A 13631-nucleotide genomic window follows, 5' to 3' on the forward strand; every position below is an offset into this window, starting at 1 on the left:
GCGGCTGTGATTTTCACTGTCCTCAATGCATTGCTGGTGTCGCAAGCGACGGAGGCGTGTCGCAGATGAGGATTCAAGTGCCACTATACGTGCCTTATGATCATCTTGAGTGGTAGTTAGAGCTGAGACTGCCACCTCAGTGGCTGTAACCTATTGTTTCAGAGCATTTAGTTCTATATGCAGGGAATCCTCCATTTTAATTGCCCAAGAATCAAAGTCTGCTCTAAAGGCAGAGAAGAGTGCTGTGGCTTCTGACCTAGTGGGCTCCCCTGTCAGGGGACATGTGCCTGTCTGGGATTCCCTTGTGCCTGTGTCGTGTGATGGTACTGATCGCACAGAGGTGGCTGAGGTCTCTCCTCTGGGGTCTTGGGGTCCATTGGTGCTTTCCCCGCATGGGGGAGCTGTTGCTGGAGTGGGAGGAGGAGGCTTGGTCTTCCCCGTGCTGTGGCCGGGCGCCATCTTCTCCTTAGGGGTCTGTGGATCGAGCGGCGCCGTTCTTAGCAAATAGCGCTGTATGGTGCCTTGTAATAGTTCAGGAGGCTCAGCAGGGTCAGAGCTTGCCACTTCCATATAAATCCCGGGTGTGTGGTGTCTTGTTAATCACCAGCTACCGGATGGCACGGAGCTCAGTGGTGTACATCTTCAGCCAAACATGGTCGGCCACACCCCCCGGGCCAATTTCTTATGTTATTAAACATTAATAATTACTCAGGACTTTCTTCCCTTCTCTGTAAACTAAGGCTGTGGACTTTCTACCACTGCAAGACCTTCTCCCCCACCATTACTCCCCCATCCTGTTCAGTACCTACATTGCAGATAGGAAAAAGATGCTGCAGAGCCCCTTTTTCAATTGGTGAGACAGGTATTTAGCGGCTTGCTATGGAGACAGCCACAGAAGAGAAGGAGCCAAGTTTGCCCGTGGGTCACCCCAGAAGAGGAGGTTCGAGGGCTGCTCTGTGCAATACAATTGCACAGAGCAGGTAAGTATAACATCTTTATTTTATTTAAAAAAGTTGAGCCTTTACAATCAATTTAAGCTGGCAGCTGCACAGTGAGGCTCATTTATCAGAGAATTGGCCATAAAAAGTTAGTATGATTGGTTGATGTCAGGCAACGCACACAGTTCTTATGGAAGACATTTGATGAGCTAACAAAAAATGTATTTCCCAGCACACTTACCAGCTAGCCAACAAAAAAAGCTTCCAGGCATACTTCCCCTTTATTTATGCATTGCTATATATGCTCCAACACAGAGGCTCTCCTGTGCTTACTGCTGACCCCAACTGTCACTGACAACCAGCGGTTCCAGTGCTAGTGTCGGGGGGATACAGGGGGGCTTTGACTAGGCAGTGCAGCTTTAACATACATTTGAAAATGATGCACAACTAGAACCACCTTTTTTAAAATAAATTGTTAGACAGTGTACTTTTTTGTTTTGTGCTGGCTAGTTGGTAACAGTGTTGGGAATGGGAAATACATTTTGTTTTGTTTGCTCTTTTCAATATCCTCCCTATATGCACCTTACTGTAAAAGCTAGTTATAAATTGAGGTAGTTGCCATTTATGTTTAGCTTTCTGGAACTGATGCAGGGACATACTGCACACCTTCAGCTGCCACTGTGCTTTGCTGGGCATCTGGTGTCCCTTCACCCTTGAGGAGGAATGTCTGCCTTTAGGCATACCCACCTTTAATTTATTCATTGCTATATATGCTGCAATATGGAGACTTTCAAAGACAGCACTATAAAAACGGGTCTTGCTGAGGCCCTAAAACTCCTATTTTTAATGTAAATTGTTAGACTTTTTTTTTTTACTTGCTGGCTAGCTGGTAAATGTGCTGGGAGCTACATTTTTGTTTGCACTGTGCAAAGTTATAAATTTGGGCAGTTGCCACTTTTGTTTAATTAGGTAAATAAGTTCCACTGATGGTATCAAGAAGCAAAGTGATAGGGTAGAACAGCATATCTATCAATCAGTTTCATCACTCTCTAGCATGACTAATTGGATTAAAATGTCTCTTAACCTCTGGGGCTTATTTCATAATCTAATGCAAATCACAATTGTCTCATCACCTAAAGTAATCAAGTTGAAGTTTTAAGACTGTAGTGGTGACCTATGGGTTGTGGACCTATGCCCTATGGGTTAATAGATACTATTGCCCTTTTTCAGCTTATTAGACCAAGCCCTATAGGTTTGAACAGAATCAGACAGTTCAGTCTGTAAATATTTACAGGGAGCAAAAGTACAATGAAAGGAAGCAGTGCCTTTCCTGATCCTGTGAAATCTGTGCATTAGAACGAGAACTTTTCCAGTCTTAATCAGAACATGGACAACTTGGCATGATGTAATCATCATACCATACGTAATTGTGTCTTTAACAAAATGTATTCATTGACCTATATTTATTTCTTCAATCGCCTTTCAGGAAATCCTTGGAGAGAGAGCGCAGCTCTGCTCATTTTCCAGGAAACACATGCAGCCTTTAAATCCCTCCTCTTCCACCATGGCTTCAGTTATTGTGTTTTCTCCGCCATGGTGGGAGCATATGCTGGAACCAGTGAGCTGCGCTCTCTCCAAGGTGGAGGAAGAAGGCTTACCTTTTGTGTTTTGTTGTGCAGTGACCATCCCAGCATCCCCCCCCCCAGTACGGGCGGGGGGTGTTCTGAAGTCCCCAGTCTCTCCAGCTCAGGGGATGCAAGGGCCCGCAGGAGGCATTGGCGTCTATGTGCCCAGGGTCCGCTAGCATTGCCCTGGTGGCCAGGCGAGTGCCGCTGCTGGTCAGAGGCGCATCCAGCATGTCGATTCCAGGTCCCGGCCGGCGGGTGACATCATGTCCGGTGACACGGCTTCCTGCAGGGGCGTGGCGCAAGTGATTCCAAGCACCTGGAACGCAGAGACTAGGGGGCGGGTCTGTCGACTGGTGCTTCCGGTTACGGCCCTCATTGATGATGCCGGGACCGGGTAATTCAAAAACCAGATTTTTTTTTCTCAGTACCCTGCTGCGCTCTCTGCTAAGATGGAGGAGAGACCGACAGCTACGATGGAAGCAGGTGCACCAGGCACTCTGTCAGCGGTCCACCTAAAAAGATCCCAGAATCAGAAGGAAAGTGGTGGAAGCAGAGTGGAGTCTGAACCAAGACGTTTTCTTGATGATCTCCGAAGTGTGGGGACAGCCTCAAATAGATCTGTTTGCCAGCCAACAGAACACGAAAGTACAGTAGTTCTTCTCACTTCACCGAGAAGACCGGGCTGTAGGCATAGATGCTCTTGCACACCTGTGGCATTACCAGCTGTGCTACGCTTTTCCCTTTTCCCTTGATAACACTGGTCCTAAGGAAATTCAGGGAGGAAAATACCAATCTGATCGTGGTCACTCCTTTTTGGCCAAAAAGACCCTGGTTCACGACACTACTAAATCTGGCCACAAAACCTCCATGGAAGCTGCCGCCCAGGAAGGACCTGTTAATGCAGGGGTCTGTGAATCATCTGGAAGCAAACCAGTTACATCTAACTGCTTGGTTTCTGAAGAAGACCTCCTAAAAGCCAAGGGACTGTTGGATAAATTAGTGAAGACCCTACTCTCTAGTATAAAGGAGGTAACTCGGGCCATATACCTGAAGGTTTGGAAACAGTTAAATTCCTGGTGTACGTCTAAAGGCCTCCAGGTCAAAAGTTTAGTGTCGGTCTTAGAATTTCTCCAAGACGGAACGGAGAAGGGACTAGCAGCCAGCACCCTGAAAATCCAGGTGGAGGCTCTATAATTTTTTTTTGAGAAGACTCTATCCAGAGAGGTCTTAATTTCAAGAATTTTTTAGGGCACGTGCGTGAAATAGGCCGGTATCCCTTAAGGTTTTTCCCAGTTGGGATTTGTCTGTTGTTTTACAGGGTCTCATGGGAGCTCCATTTGAACCCTTACAGGAATCATCCTTAAAAAACATAGTCCTTAAAAAAAAAATTTTGGTAGCCATCACGTCGGCAAGAAGAGTCAGCAAGCTTCAGGCCCTGGCAGTCACAGAACCCTTTCTAAAGGTCCTTTCAGACCGGGGGATCCTTCAAACAGATCCAGCTTTCCTGCCTAAAGTTTCTTCGACTTTTCCCCGTTCACAGGAAATAGTCTTGCCCACTTTCTCCTCAGCTCCTGCCAACCCAGGAGAAGAAGCTTTACACAGATTGGATGTGAGGAGGTGCTTACTACACTTTCTAACAGTCACCAAGGAATACAGAAAATCAAACGCTCGTGATTTTCTCAGGGTCACGTAAAGGGGAGAAAGCTTCCGAAAGCACGCTGGGCAGATGGCTTAGATTGTGTAACAAGGGGTTAAATTCTGTGTTACATTTATTCATAGATTCATTTATATATTTACCCTTTTAGATATGTGGTCAGTAAATGCAATGATTAAAACACACAAAACAAAGAATGTAATAAAAGAGATTTACTTAGCTTCGATTAAAGATGTATTACAGATGTTACAATACAGGATAAATTCAGCATTCAATCCAGGGAACCCCTCAACTTCTGAATTTTCAGATAGTTCTGGAAGCCGACAGCCTGTTCAAGATCTGGGACCACTCACGTCCCTTCACGAAGTTCACCGGCCTGCTCTATTGTCTGACCTTTTGAAGGCTAGATGGAAGGCGCGAAAAAGCTGGTTTTATCTGGTACTAACAAAGCCTATCCCAAGACAATGTGACCATCTGTGAATGACCGTCTGTGAGCTCAGAAACATACATTATACATATATAGAAATATATATATATATATATATATATATATATATATATAAGTAATCACCTTAAAACTATTACTAAGTTTCTTGTAATTCAATAACTAAAGTTATATATGAATATAGACCCATACTACAGATTGGCAATCACGGAGGCCTACAAAGTGAAAGGAGAAATACCCCCTCAGGTATTGCTGCTCATTCTACAAGATCAACGGCAGTTTCCTGGGCCAAAAGGGCCGGTACTATGCCTGAACAAATTTGCAAGGCTGCCACTTGGTCCAACGACTTAACATTTTTCCGACATTATAGGTTGGACTTGCTGTCCACTGCAAATCAAGCCTTCGGCAGGAAGGTACTGCAGGCGGTAATCCCACCCTAGGGTAAGTTTCTCGGTTATCCTCTCCAAGGTTGTCCTGAAAGGCGATTTGAGAAAAACTTAGACTTATCGGTGATGGTATTCCTAAGAGCCTTTCAGGACAACCGCTACTTCCCTCCCTTTTATCTTAGAAGTGGTTTTAGGTGTCTGTCATGGTTGTTTGAGGTTTTCTGTTCTTTGTTTTCCAGTATGTCGGAGACCACACAATAAATTAAGCCATGGCGGAAGAGGAGAGATTTAAAGGCTGCATGTGTTTCCTGGAAAATGGGCGGAGCTGCGCTCTTTCCAAGGTTGTCCTGATAGGCTCTTAGAAATACCATCACTGGTAAGTCTAAAGGCCTGTACACACGATTGGACTTTTTGACAACAAACATGCAAGTGAGCTGTTTTGGAGCAACATCCGACCGTGTGTACGCTCCATCGGACAAACTTTTTCTGTTTCCATCGGACTTTTGTTGGCTGTGCGAACGGACAAACTTTCCGGCAACGTCCGATCGTGTGTACACAAAAGCATCTGACTTTTGTACAAACTACAGTACGCGGCCACGAGAATGTTTCCAGCGCGAACCCATCGCGCTGGTTCTCGGCAACAGGGTACTGTACATCTCGCGCTGGCTGCAATAGGATAAGCACATTTTCCTACTGCGGCGAGCGTGAGAGGGAATTCCCCTCTGGTGGCATACCAGGCCCTTAGGTCTGGATTTTAAGGGAAACCCCCTACTCCCCCCCAAATCCATACCAGACCCCTATCCGAGCACACAGCCCGACCGGTCAAGAAAGGGGGTGGGGATGAGCGAGCACCCCCCTCCTCCTGAGCCGTACCAGGCCGCATGCCCTCAACATGGGGGGTGGGTGCTTTGGGGGAGGGGCGCCCTACAGCCCCCCCCCACCCCAAAGCACCTTGTCCCCATGTTGATGAGGACAAGGGCCTCTTCCCGACCACCCTGGCCGTTGGTTGTCGGGTCTGCGGGGGGCTTATCGGAATCCGGGAGCCCCCTTTAATAAGGGGGCCCCCAGATCCCGGCCCCCCACCCTATGTGAATGAGTATGGGGTACAGCGTACCCCTACCCATTTACCTAGGGAAAAAAGTGTCAATAAATAAAACACACTACACAGGTTTAAAAATTAATTTATTAGGCAGCTCCGGTGTCTTCTTCCGACTTCGGGGGTCTCCTTCCAACTTCGGGGTTCGCGGCAAAAGAGCAGAAGATAGCGGAGCAGCCCGGGAGAAGGAAGAAGGCACCGGAGAAGAACCAGAGAGCGTGGAGACGACGCCGGAGAGACCCCCGAAGTCGGAAGAAGACACCGGAGCTACCTAATAAATTAATTTTAAAACCTGTGTAGTGTGTTTTATTTGTTGACACTTTTTTCCATAGGTGAAAGGGTAGGGGTACGCTGTACCCCATACTCATTCACATAGGGTGGGGGGCTGGGATCTGGGGGCCCCCTTATTAAGGGGGGCTCCCGGATTCCCATAAGCCCCCCGCCCACAGACCCCGACAACCAACGGCCAGGGTTGTCAGGAAGAGGCCCTTGTCCTCATCAACATGGGGACAAGGTGCTTTGGGGGAGGGGGGGGCCGCAGGGCGCCCCCCCTCCCCCAAAGCACCCACCCCCATGTTGAGGGCATGTGGCCTGGTACAGCTCAGGAGGGGGGGCGCTCGCTCGTCCCCACCCCCTTTCCTGACCGGCCGGGCTGCATGCTCGGATAGGGGTCTATGGATTTGGGGGGACCCCCAAGCCATTTTTTTCGGCGTAGGGGGTTCCCCTTAAAATCCATACCAGACCTAAGGGCCTGGTATGCCCCTGGAGGGGAACCCATGCCGGTTTTTTATTTAAAATTTGGCGTGGAGTTCCCCCTCAAAATTCATACCAAACACAGTGCCTGGCATTGGCGGGGATCCAAGTCGGATCCCCGCACCAGTGTGAACCTGGCTAACAAGGTGTCAATCTCGCCAATAAAAGTGGCGAGACTGACACAATATCAGACAACAATACAGAAATTGACCAAAGGGTGGTGGTAAAGAGCTGAAAAACCACGTGATTTGGTGAAAGTTGGCTGGAAGTCCTGTCGTCTGTATGCAAGACAAACTTTTGGCCAACGCCCTTTGTACAAAAATCCAAGGGAAAGTTTGTACAAAGTCCTGTCGTATGTATGGGGCTTAACTAAGTCTTTCTTGGTTAAAGTATGGTATGGTGCATTACTGGTGAGTTGTTCGTGCAGTGTTCACCTTAAACGGAGTGTATAGTCCTTTTAATTTTTAGATACACAGTATGTGTAAAATAGATCAATGTGGCTAAAATAATGTTACCAACAGTGAGGTATCATCCATGGGTGCAATGTATGCAGTGCACACAGGCCCCAAGGGAGGGCTTCACAGATTGCACAACGTGGGGAGATGTCAGTTCCTTGTCTGGGCAAGGAAGCTGGCTGAACATAAGTTAACTCCCTGACTGTTAGTGGTGGAGCCCAGGGGAGCTGAACCCACAGCTGCTGCCTGCATAGCATCACTTTCTACTAATCGCTGACCTCTGCATTACTACCTACTGATCACGGATCTCTGCGTCACTTCCTACTGATCTCTGCGTCACTTCCTACTCATCGCTGTGTCACTTCCTACTGATCTCTGCGTCCCTTCCTACTAATCTCTGAGATCTGCATCACTTCCTACTGATCTGACCACTGTGTCACTTCCTCCTAATCACTGACCTCTGTCACTTCCTACTGATCTCTGAACTCTGCCTCATTTCCTACTGATCTCTGACCTCTGCATCACTTTCTACTGACGTGAACTCTGCATCACTTCTGATTCCTGAGCTCTGCGCCACTTCCTACTGATCTCTGAATTCTGCTTGACTTCCTACTGATCTCTAAACTCTGCATCACTTACTACTGAGCTCTGACCTTGGCATCACTTCCTGCTGATCTCTGAACTCTGCTTCACTTACTTTTGATCCCTAACCTCTGCATCAATTCCTACTGATCTCTAAATTCTGCATCACCTACTAATAATCCCTGAACTCTTCAGTAGGAAAAGACAATTTCTGAACTCTGCGTCACTTACTTATGAGCCCTAACCTGTGCCTCACTTCCTACTGATATTTGAACTCTGCCTCACTTACTACCGAACCCTGCTTCCCTTTTAGCCACAGCCAATATTCAGCACAATAAAAACCATACCCATTTATTGCTGTGCCACACTCTATTTTTCTTACTCAGGAGGGTCAAACATTTGTTCCACTACACAGGCCCACTGCTTGCATAAAATGCCCCTGGATACCAATTAGAGCTTGTTCACACCTTGTCAGTTGAGCTGCACTGATCTGCATAGAATAACACAGGCTGACTGCCAAGACATATTTCCTTGCTCGCACCATAACGCTGCCTTGAGGTGTGTTGTGTGCTGCATAAAACACTGATGTCGGGAGTGTACGTAGAGCTGTGGATGCACGACTCGTGTACATTCACAAAAAACATTGCTTGCAGTCAGCCAAATAGGCTCTGTTTTGCGAGGGAATTTTCCCTCAGCATAGAGAAAATTCACTTTGTGAACAAAACAAGATCGTATGCAAAGAATCATTTTTAAAAAATGTAATTTTTCTTGCATGTGACTGGATAATGGTCGTCAGCAGAGCTTCACCTCATTCACTTAGTTCAGGGAAAAAAAATATCCTTGCAAAATAAACTGCCTGTTTGCCTTTTGTAAACCAACCCACAGTTTCTTCTGCAATAAAAATCTGCTTGCCAGCAATGTTTTGTAAGCCCAAGTTCAGTTCCACTTTAAAGGAATAGCAGTACCTTACCATCTTTTTAAATGAACAGGCCCAATGTTTTTGTATCCTGGATTGGTATGATGATCAGTTTCATACAAGTGTTTTGTTTTTCCTTGTATTTTTGTTTTTCCTTGTGTTTTTTTTTTTTTTTCTTTTTTTAGATGGATGCCCAACATGCTGTCCTGCCTGTCACAATTCACTTGCTTGTTAGTAAAGGAGATTTTGCAATATTCCAACAAGCAATTGACCGACTATTGCAAGACCTTTATGTAGATACTCCCCTCTTCTTGGTTTCGGAAAAAGGTGCTCCAGTGCCAAGATATGAGTATCGGAAGAGAAGGTTTGAATTTCCTGGGATCTCGGTGACACTTTTCCTCCGTGAAGACCTCAGTGAAGAAAGGATCTCTCTACTGCAAAGCTTCTTCCAGCTACCACCATGGGATCATGTCAATATTGAGCTTAAACTAGGACAATCCTGTTCATTCAGTCAAAATGAATGCGATTTTTACTGTCTGGATGTGCATACGCCAGTTTGGGGAATACGCCGGGTACACTATGGCACAGAGATCCTGAGAGTAACCCTGTACTGTAGTTGTGATAACTATGAGGATGCAGTGCGGCTTTATGAAACAATTCTGAGTGTGGAGGCAACCAGCCAGAAGTTTGGATTCTGCATTTTTGTTTTACGTTCTACCAAGCACATATCCATACAACTCTCACTAAAGCAGTTGCCCCCAGGGGTCTCTGTGCAAGTGAAAGATGCCTGTGCTCTGCAATTTACTATACAAGCAATAGGACAACTCGTTCCTTTGTTGCCCTACCCGTGTGTCCCAATTAGTGACACGCGATGGCAAACCCAAGATTATGATGGCAACAGAATCTTACTCTTGGTAATTAGCTCTCCCCCAGTTTTATAAACCTCTATATATACGTTCCATTTATCCTGTGTACTCCCCTTCCCCCTCAACCCAACAACTTACTGCCTGGATAAATCAAAGTATAGCCAGAGCAAGCGCCTTTTAAAGGGGCCTTCTAGTTTACTGTAAATGTGGCCAGCCTCATTCTGAAGTTATTGACAAGCCAGGTTTCATGGGAACAACATAGTCCTGTGCTTATTGATTTGCCTGTAGACATACACTATATTGTCAAAAGTATTACGCACACATGAACTTTATTGGGATCTTAGTCTGTAGGGTTTAATATTGCGCTGGCCCACCCTTTGCAGCTATAACAGCTTCAACTCTTCTGGAAAGGCTGTCCACAAGGTTTAGGCCTGTGTCTATGGGAATGTTTGACCATTCTGACCAGTCATTGATGTTGGTCGAGAAGACCTGGCTCGCAGTCCCTGCTCTAATTCATCCCAAAGGTGTTCTATCGGGTTGAGGTCAGGACTCTGTGCAGGCCAGTCAATTTCCTCCACACTATGTTGCCAAAAGTATTGTGACGCTTGCCTTTACATGAACTTTTCTCAGTCTTAGTCTGCAGGGTTCAATAGTGAGTTGGCCCACCCTTTGCAGCTATAACAGCTTTTGGGAAGGCTGTCCACAAGGTTTAAGAGTGTGTCTATGGGAATGTTTGACCATTCTTCCAGAAGTGCATTTGTGAGGTCAGGCACTGTTGTTGGGCGAGAAAGCCTGGCTCGCAGTTTCTGCTCTAATACATCCCAAAGGTGTTCTACTGTGTTGAGGTCAGGACTCTGTGCAGTCCAGTCAAGTTCCTCCAAACCAAACTCACTCATCTATTCTTTATGGACCTTGCTTTGTGCACTGGTGCGCAGTCATGTTGGAACAGGAAGGGGCCACCCACAAAGTTGGGAGCATGAAATAGTCTAAAATGCCTTGGTATGCTGACACCTTAAGAGTTCCCTTTATGGGAACTAAAGGGCCAAGCCCAACCCCTGAAAAACAACCCCACACCTTAATCCCCCCTCCACCAAATGATTTGGCCAAGTGCACAAAGCAAGGTCCATAAAGACATGTATGAGTGGGTTTGGGGTGGAAGAACTTAACTGGCCTGCAGAGAGTCCTGACCTCAACTCAATAGAACACCTTTGGGATGAATTAGAGTGGAGACTGCGATCCAGGCCTTCTTGTCCAACATTAATGCCTAACCTCACAAATGCGCTTCTGGAAGAATGGTCAAACATTTCCATAGGCACACTCCTAAACCTTGTGGACAGCCTTCCCAGAAGAGTTTAAACTGTTACAGCTGCAAAGGGTGGGCCAACTCAATATTGAACCCTACGGACCATTGATGAATCTTTGATAATAGGCCCTCTTTAATTATGATGTTCCTTCTTTGGTTCTAGAATGCAGGGGAGTAGCCAGATGGGCAAGGTTTTTTTTTTAAATGTACCAGACAGCCTGCATGCTTTATAGAACAGGTGGTTTTGTTATGTAATTGGATGAAATACGGCTTACTAGGCCACATGTATCAGTGCTGTAATGGTGAAAAAAAATGTGTTAGTGCATACCAGTTACCTCGCATTAAGATAGGCAGCCCATTTAAAATGGAATGCATTTCCCATGATCATCACAGAAGTTTCTTTTTGTGGGTGGCTTTGTGGACATAGTGGACAATGTTTTGGAAGCCTGATGAAGGTAAAGAAAAAAATATATATATCTATATCGATATAGATATATCTATATCTATATCGATATAGATATAGATATATCTATATCTATATCCTATAGTATCCTGTTGGAGTTGTTGGATGAGAAATGTTGTGTCCAGGTGTTGATGGTATCTGACACTTCCTGATGTGCCAAATAACTGTTGCTTCCTCCCGCTGGCTTATACATCCACTACTCATGTAGGGGATGCTGTGTAGTGACATAGGGGCTGGTGGAAGGAACCACAGTGTGGAGTAGGGAAGCAGGTATCCAACACTTCTGTATACAAGTATAGGAAAGCAGCAGCCAGACATCAGCAACACTGAAACTCAAGACATGGCCTCAAAGGTAAATATACATCATCCCCTTTTACAGGCTGGGTTTACTTTCATTTCCTCCTGTTAGTGATAGGGTCACTTAAAAGGAGGCATTAATACTTTTTTTTTGTAGTGAAATTGTACATTTTAACAAAATAAAGTCCGCCAACCCCCCCCTTAAGCTGCATAAAGCAGCAGAGGGGGTGTCTACATGTCGCTGGTGCAGTGCCTTTGTTCGCACCCGAGGCAAACACACGACCTGTAGTAATTGGCAGATGGCAAGCCCGCTGAATGCATGAATGAATTAAGTAAATTAAAAAGTGCTGCAAATGCCCCATTACCACGTACAATGCACACTGTTGCGGCATGTTTGTTGGCAAAAATTGGGTTGAAACAGCAATGCTATGCCTCCCCACCCCCTGTCCGGAGCCTCTGAAGTGCAATCTGAACACAGACTGGGCTTCAGAGGCAAGGGAGATTTAAACACATGTCTAAATCTACCCTTAAGCCCCTTTCACACTGGCTTTCCAAACAGGTCCGCCTGTCGGTTTTTCTTTTTCATACATCTTGGGACACAGAGTTAGGCTAATATTTATTACCTGCTGGGTTATACTTCATCTCCAGGTGAATGGACACTGGTAGACCAAAGGTCTTTAGACAGGAAGTGATCCCCTATATAACCCCTCCCATACAGGAAGCACTTCAGTTTTTTACCAGTGTCTGCATGGTGGATGGCACGGTTTGTTTGAGTTCTGACCTCCAGGTCTCTAGTCCCACAAACGTTTCTTAAATGAATCAAGGGATTGACCGATCAGATCCATTTGACACAGGCTTTATATGCTTAGATAAATGGTACCCGAGCCTCGCAAATAAGACTCAAGATCCTGCGAGGTTTTGCCTGTTATGCGGCCTCCGAGCACTGGACCCTGTGAAGTGGAATCCTGGACATCACGACACTAAGGCATTCCTGCAGGGTGCTGTACAGATCCAAGGGAGTGGACCCTAAACATGAAAAGGGTACCCAGTCCTTGAAGGTCCTTAAGTGACAGGAACCCGCCGAGATGGGTGAAGTTTGGGCTCTTAGTTTCCTGCGCTTGGACGGATAAGTGAAACCACTTTATTCTAATATTGTGGGGTGTACCAGTGATTGTAATAATCAGTCAAGCTAGCTAGAGGCTGGACACCCGTGTGCGGTGACCATACAGGGGAGTTTTGGGCTAGCTCTGGGTGTTTGCAAAGTGTACCTTTTTTGCTTGTGTCTGCCTGTTTTTTACCTGTATAATGGCGCACGACGGTGCGCCATTTTGCCTTGGTTTACCATGGTGCACGTGCATTCGCAAGAGTGCTGCTGTACTCAGCAGTTGTTGTTTGGCGGCCATGGCACACTTGCATTTGCAAAAGTGCTGCTGGACTTAGCAGTTTGTTCAGCGGCCATGGTGCATGCAGCTTTGCCGCACATGCGCAGTACATGCGTCACATGCGAATACAGCCATGCCCGTTTGCCGACACCATGCACGTACATGCGCACGCATGCACAGAACGTTCCCGGTGCACGACCAGCTTATTTAAGCTGTTTATGCCAAGCATGCGGTGCTTCCAGAAGGCAGCTGTGGGACACAGAGCAGACTCTGAACAGGCACTTACAGTGGTTCATTTCTCCTTACCCGGGTACATGAGTCACCAAGTGTCGCTTGGCAGGCTAAGGTGCTTAGAAGGATTGTTGCATAGGGGCTTGGTGAGCCCTATTAAACAGTTTCCCTTTGGAGGTGTGTTAATACTACACCCAGGTGCTCTCTTTTTGTTACTAGTAACTGTCTTCAAAAAA

General features: G+C 46.3%; 1 protein-coding gene across 1 annotated transcript in view; it reads left to right on the forward strand.

The window, feature by feature from the left end:
• The window catches only part of FAM124B (family with sequence similarity 124 member B), a 42549-nt gene that overhangs the window by 12742 nt on the left and 16176 nt on the right, over nt 1-13631 (forward strand). Inside the window, exon 3 of the mRNA XM_073625941.1 lies at nt 9039-9767. Coding sequence (XP_073482042.1) covers nt 9039-9767 — 729 coding nt within the window. The remainder of the gene's footprint in view (nt 1-9038; nt 9768-13631) is intronic.

Source organism: Aquarana catesbeiana, linkage group LG04, assembly GCF_042186555.1.
Source record: "Aquarana catesbeiana isolate 2022-GZ linkage group LG04, ASM4218655v1, whole genome shotgun sequence".
NCBI classification, from domain to species: Eukaryota; Metazoa; Chordata; class Amphibia; order Anura; family Ranidae; genus Aquarana; species Aquarana catesbeiana.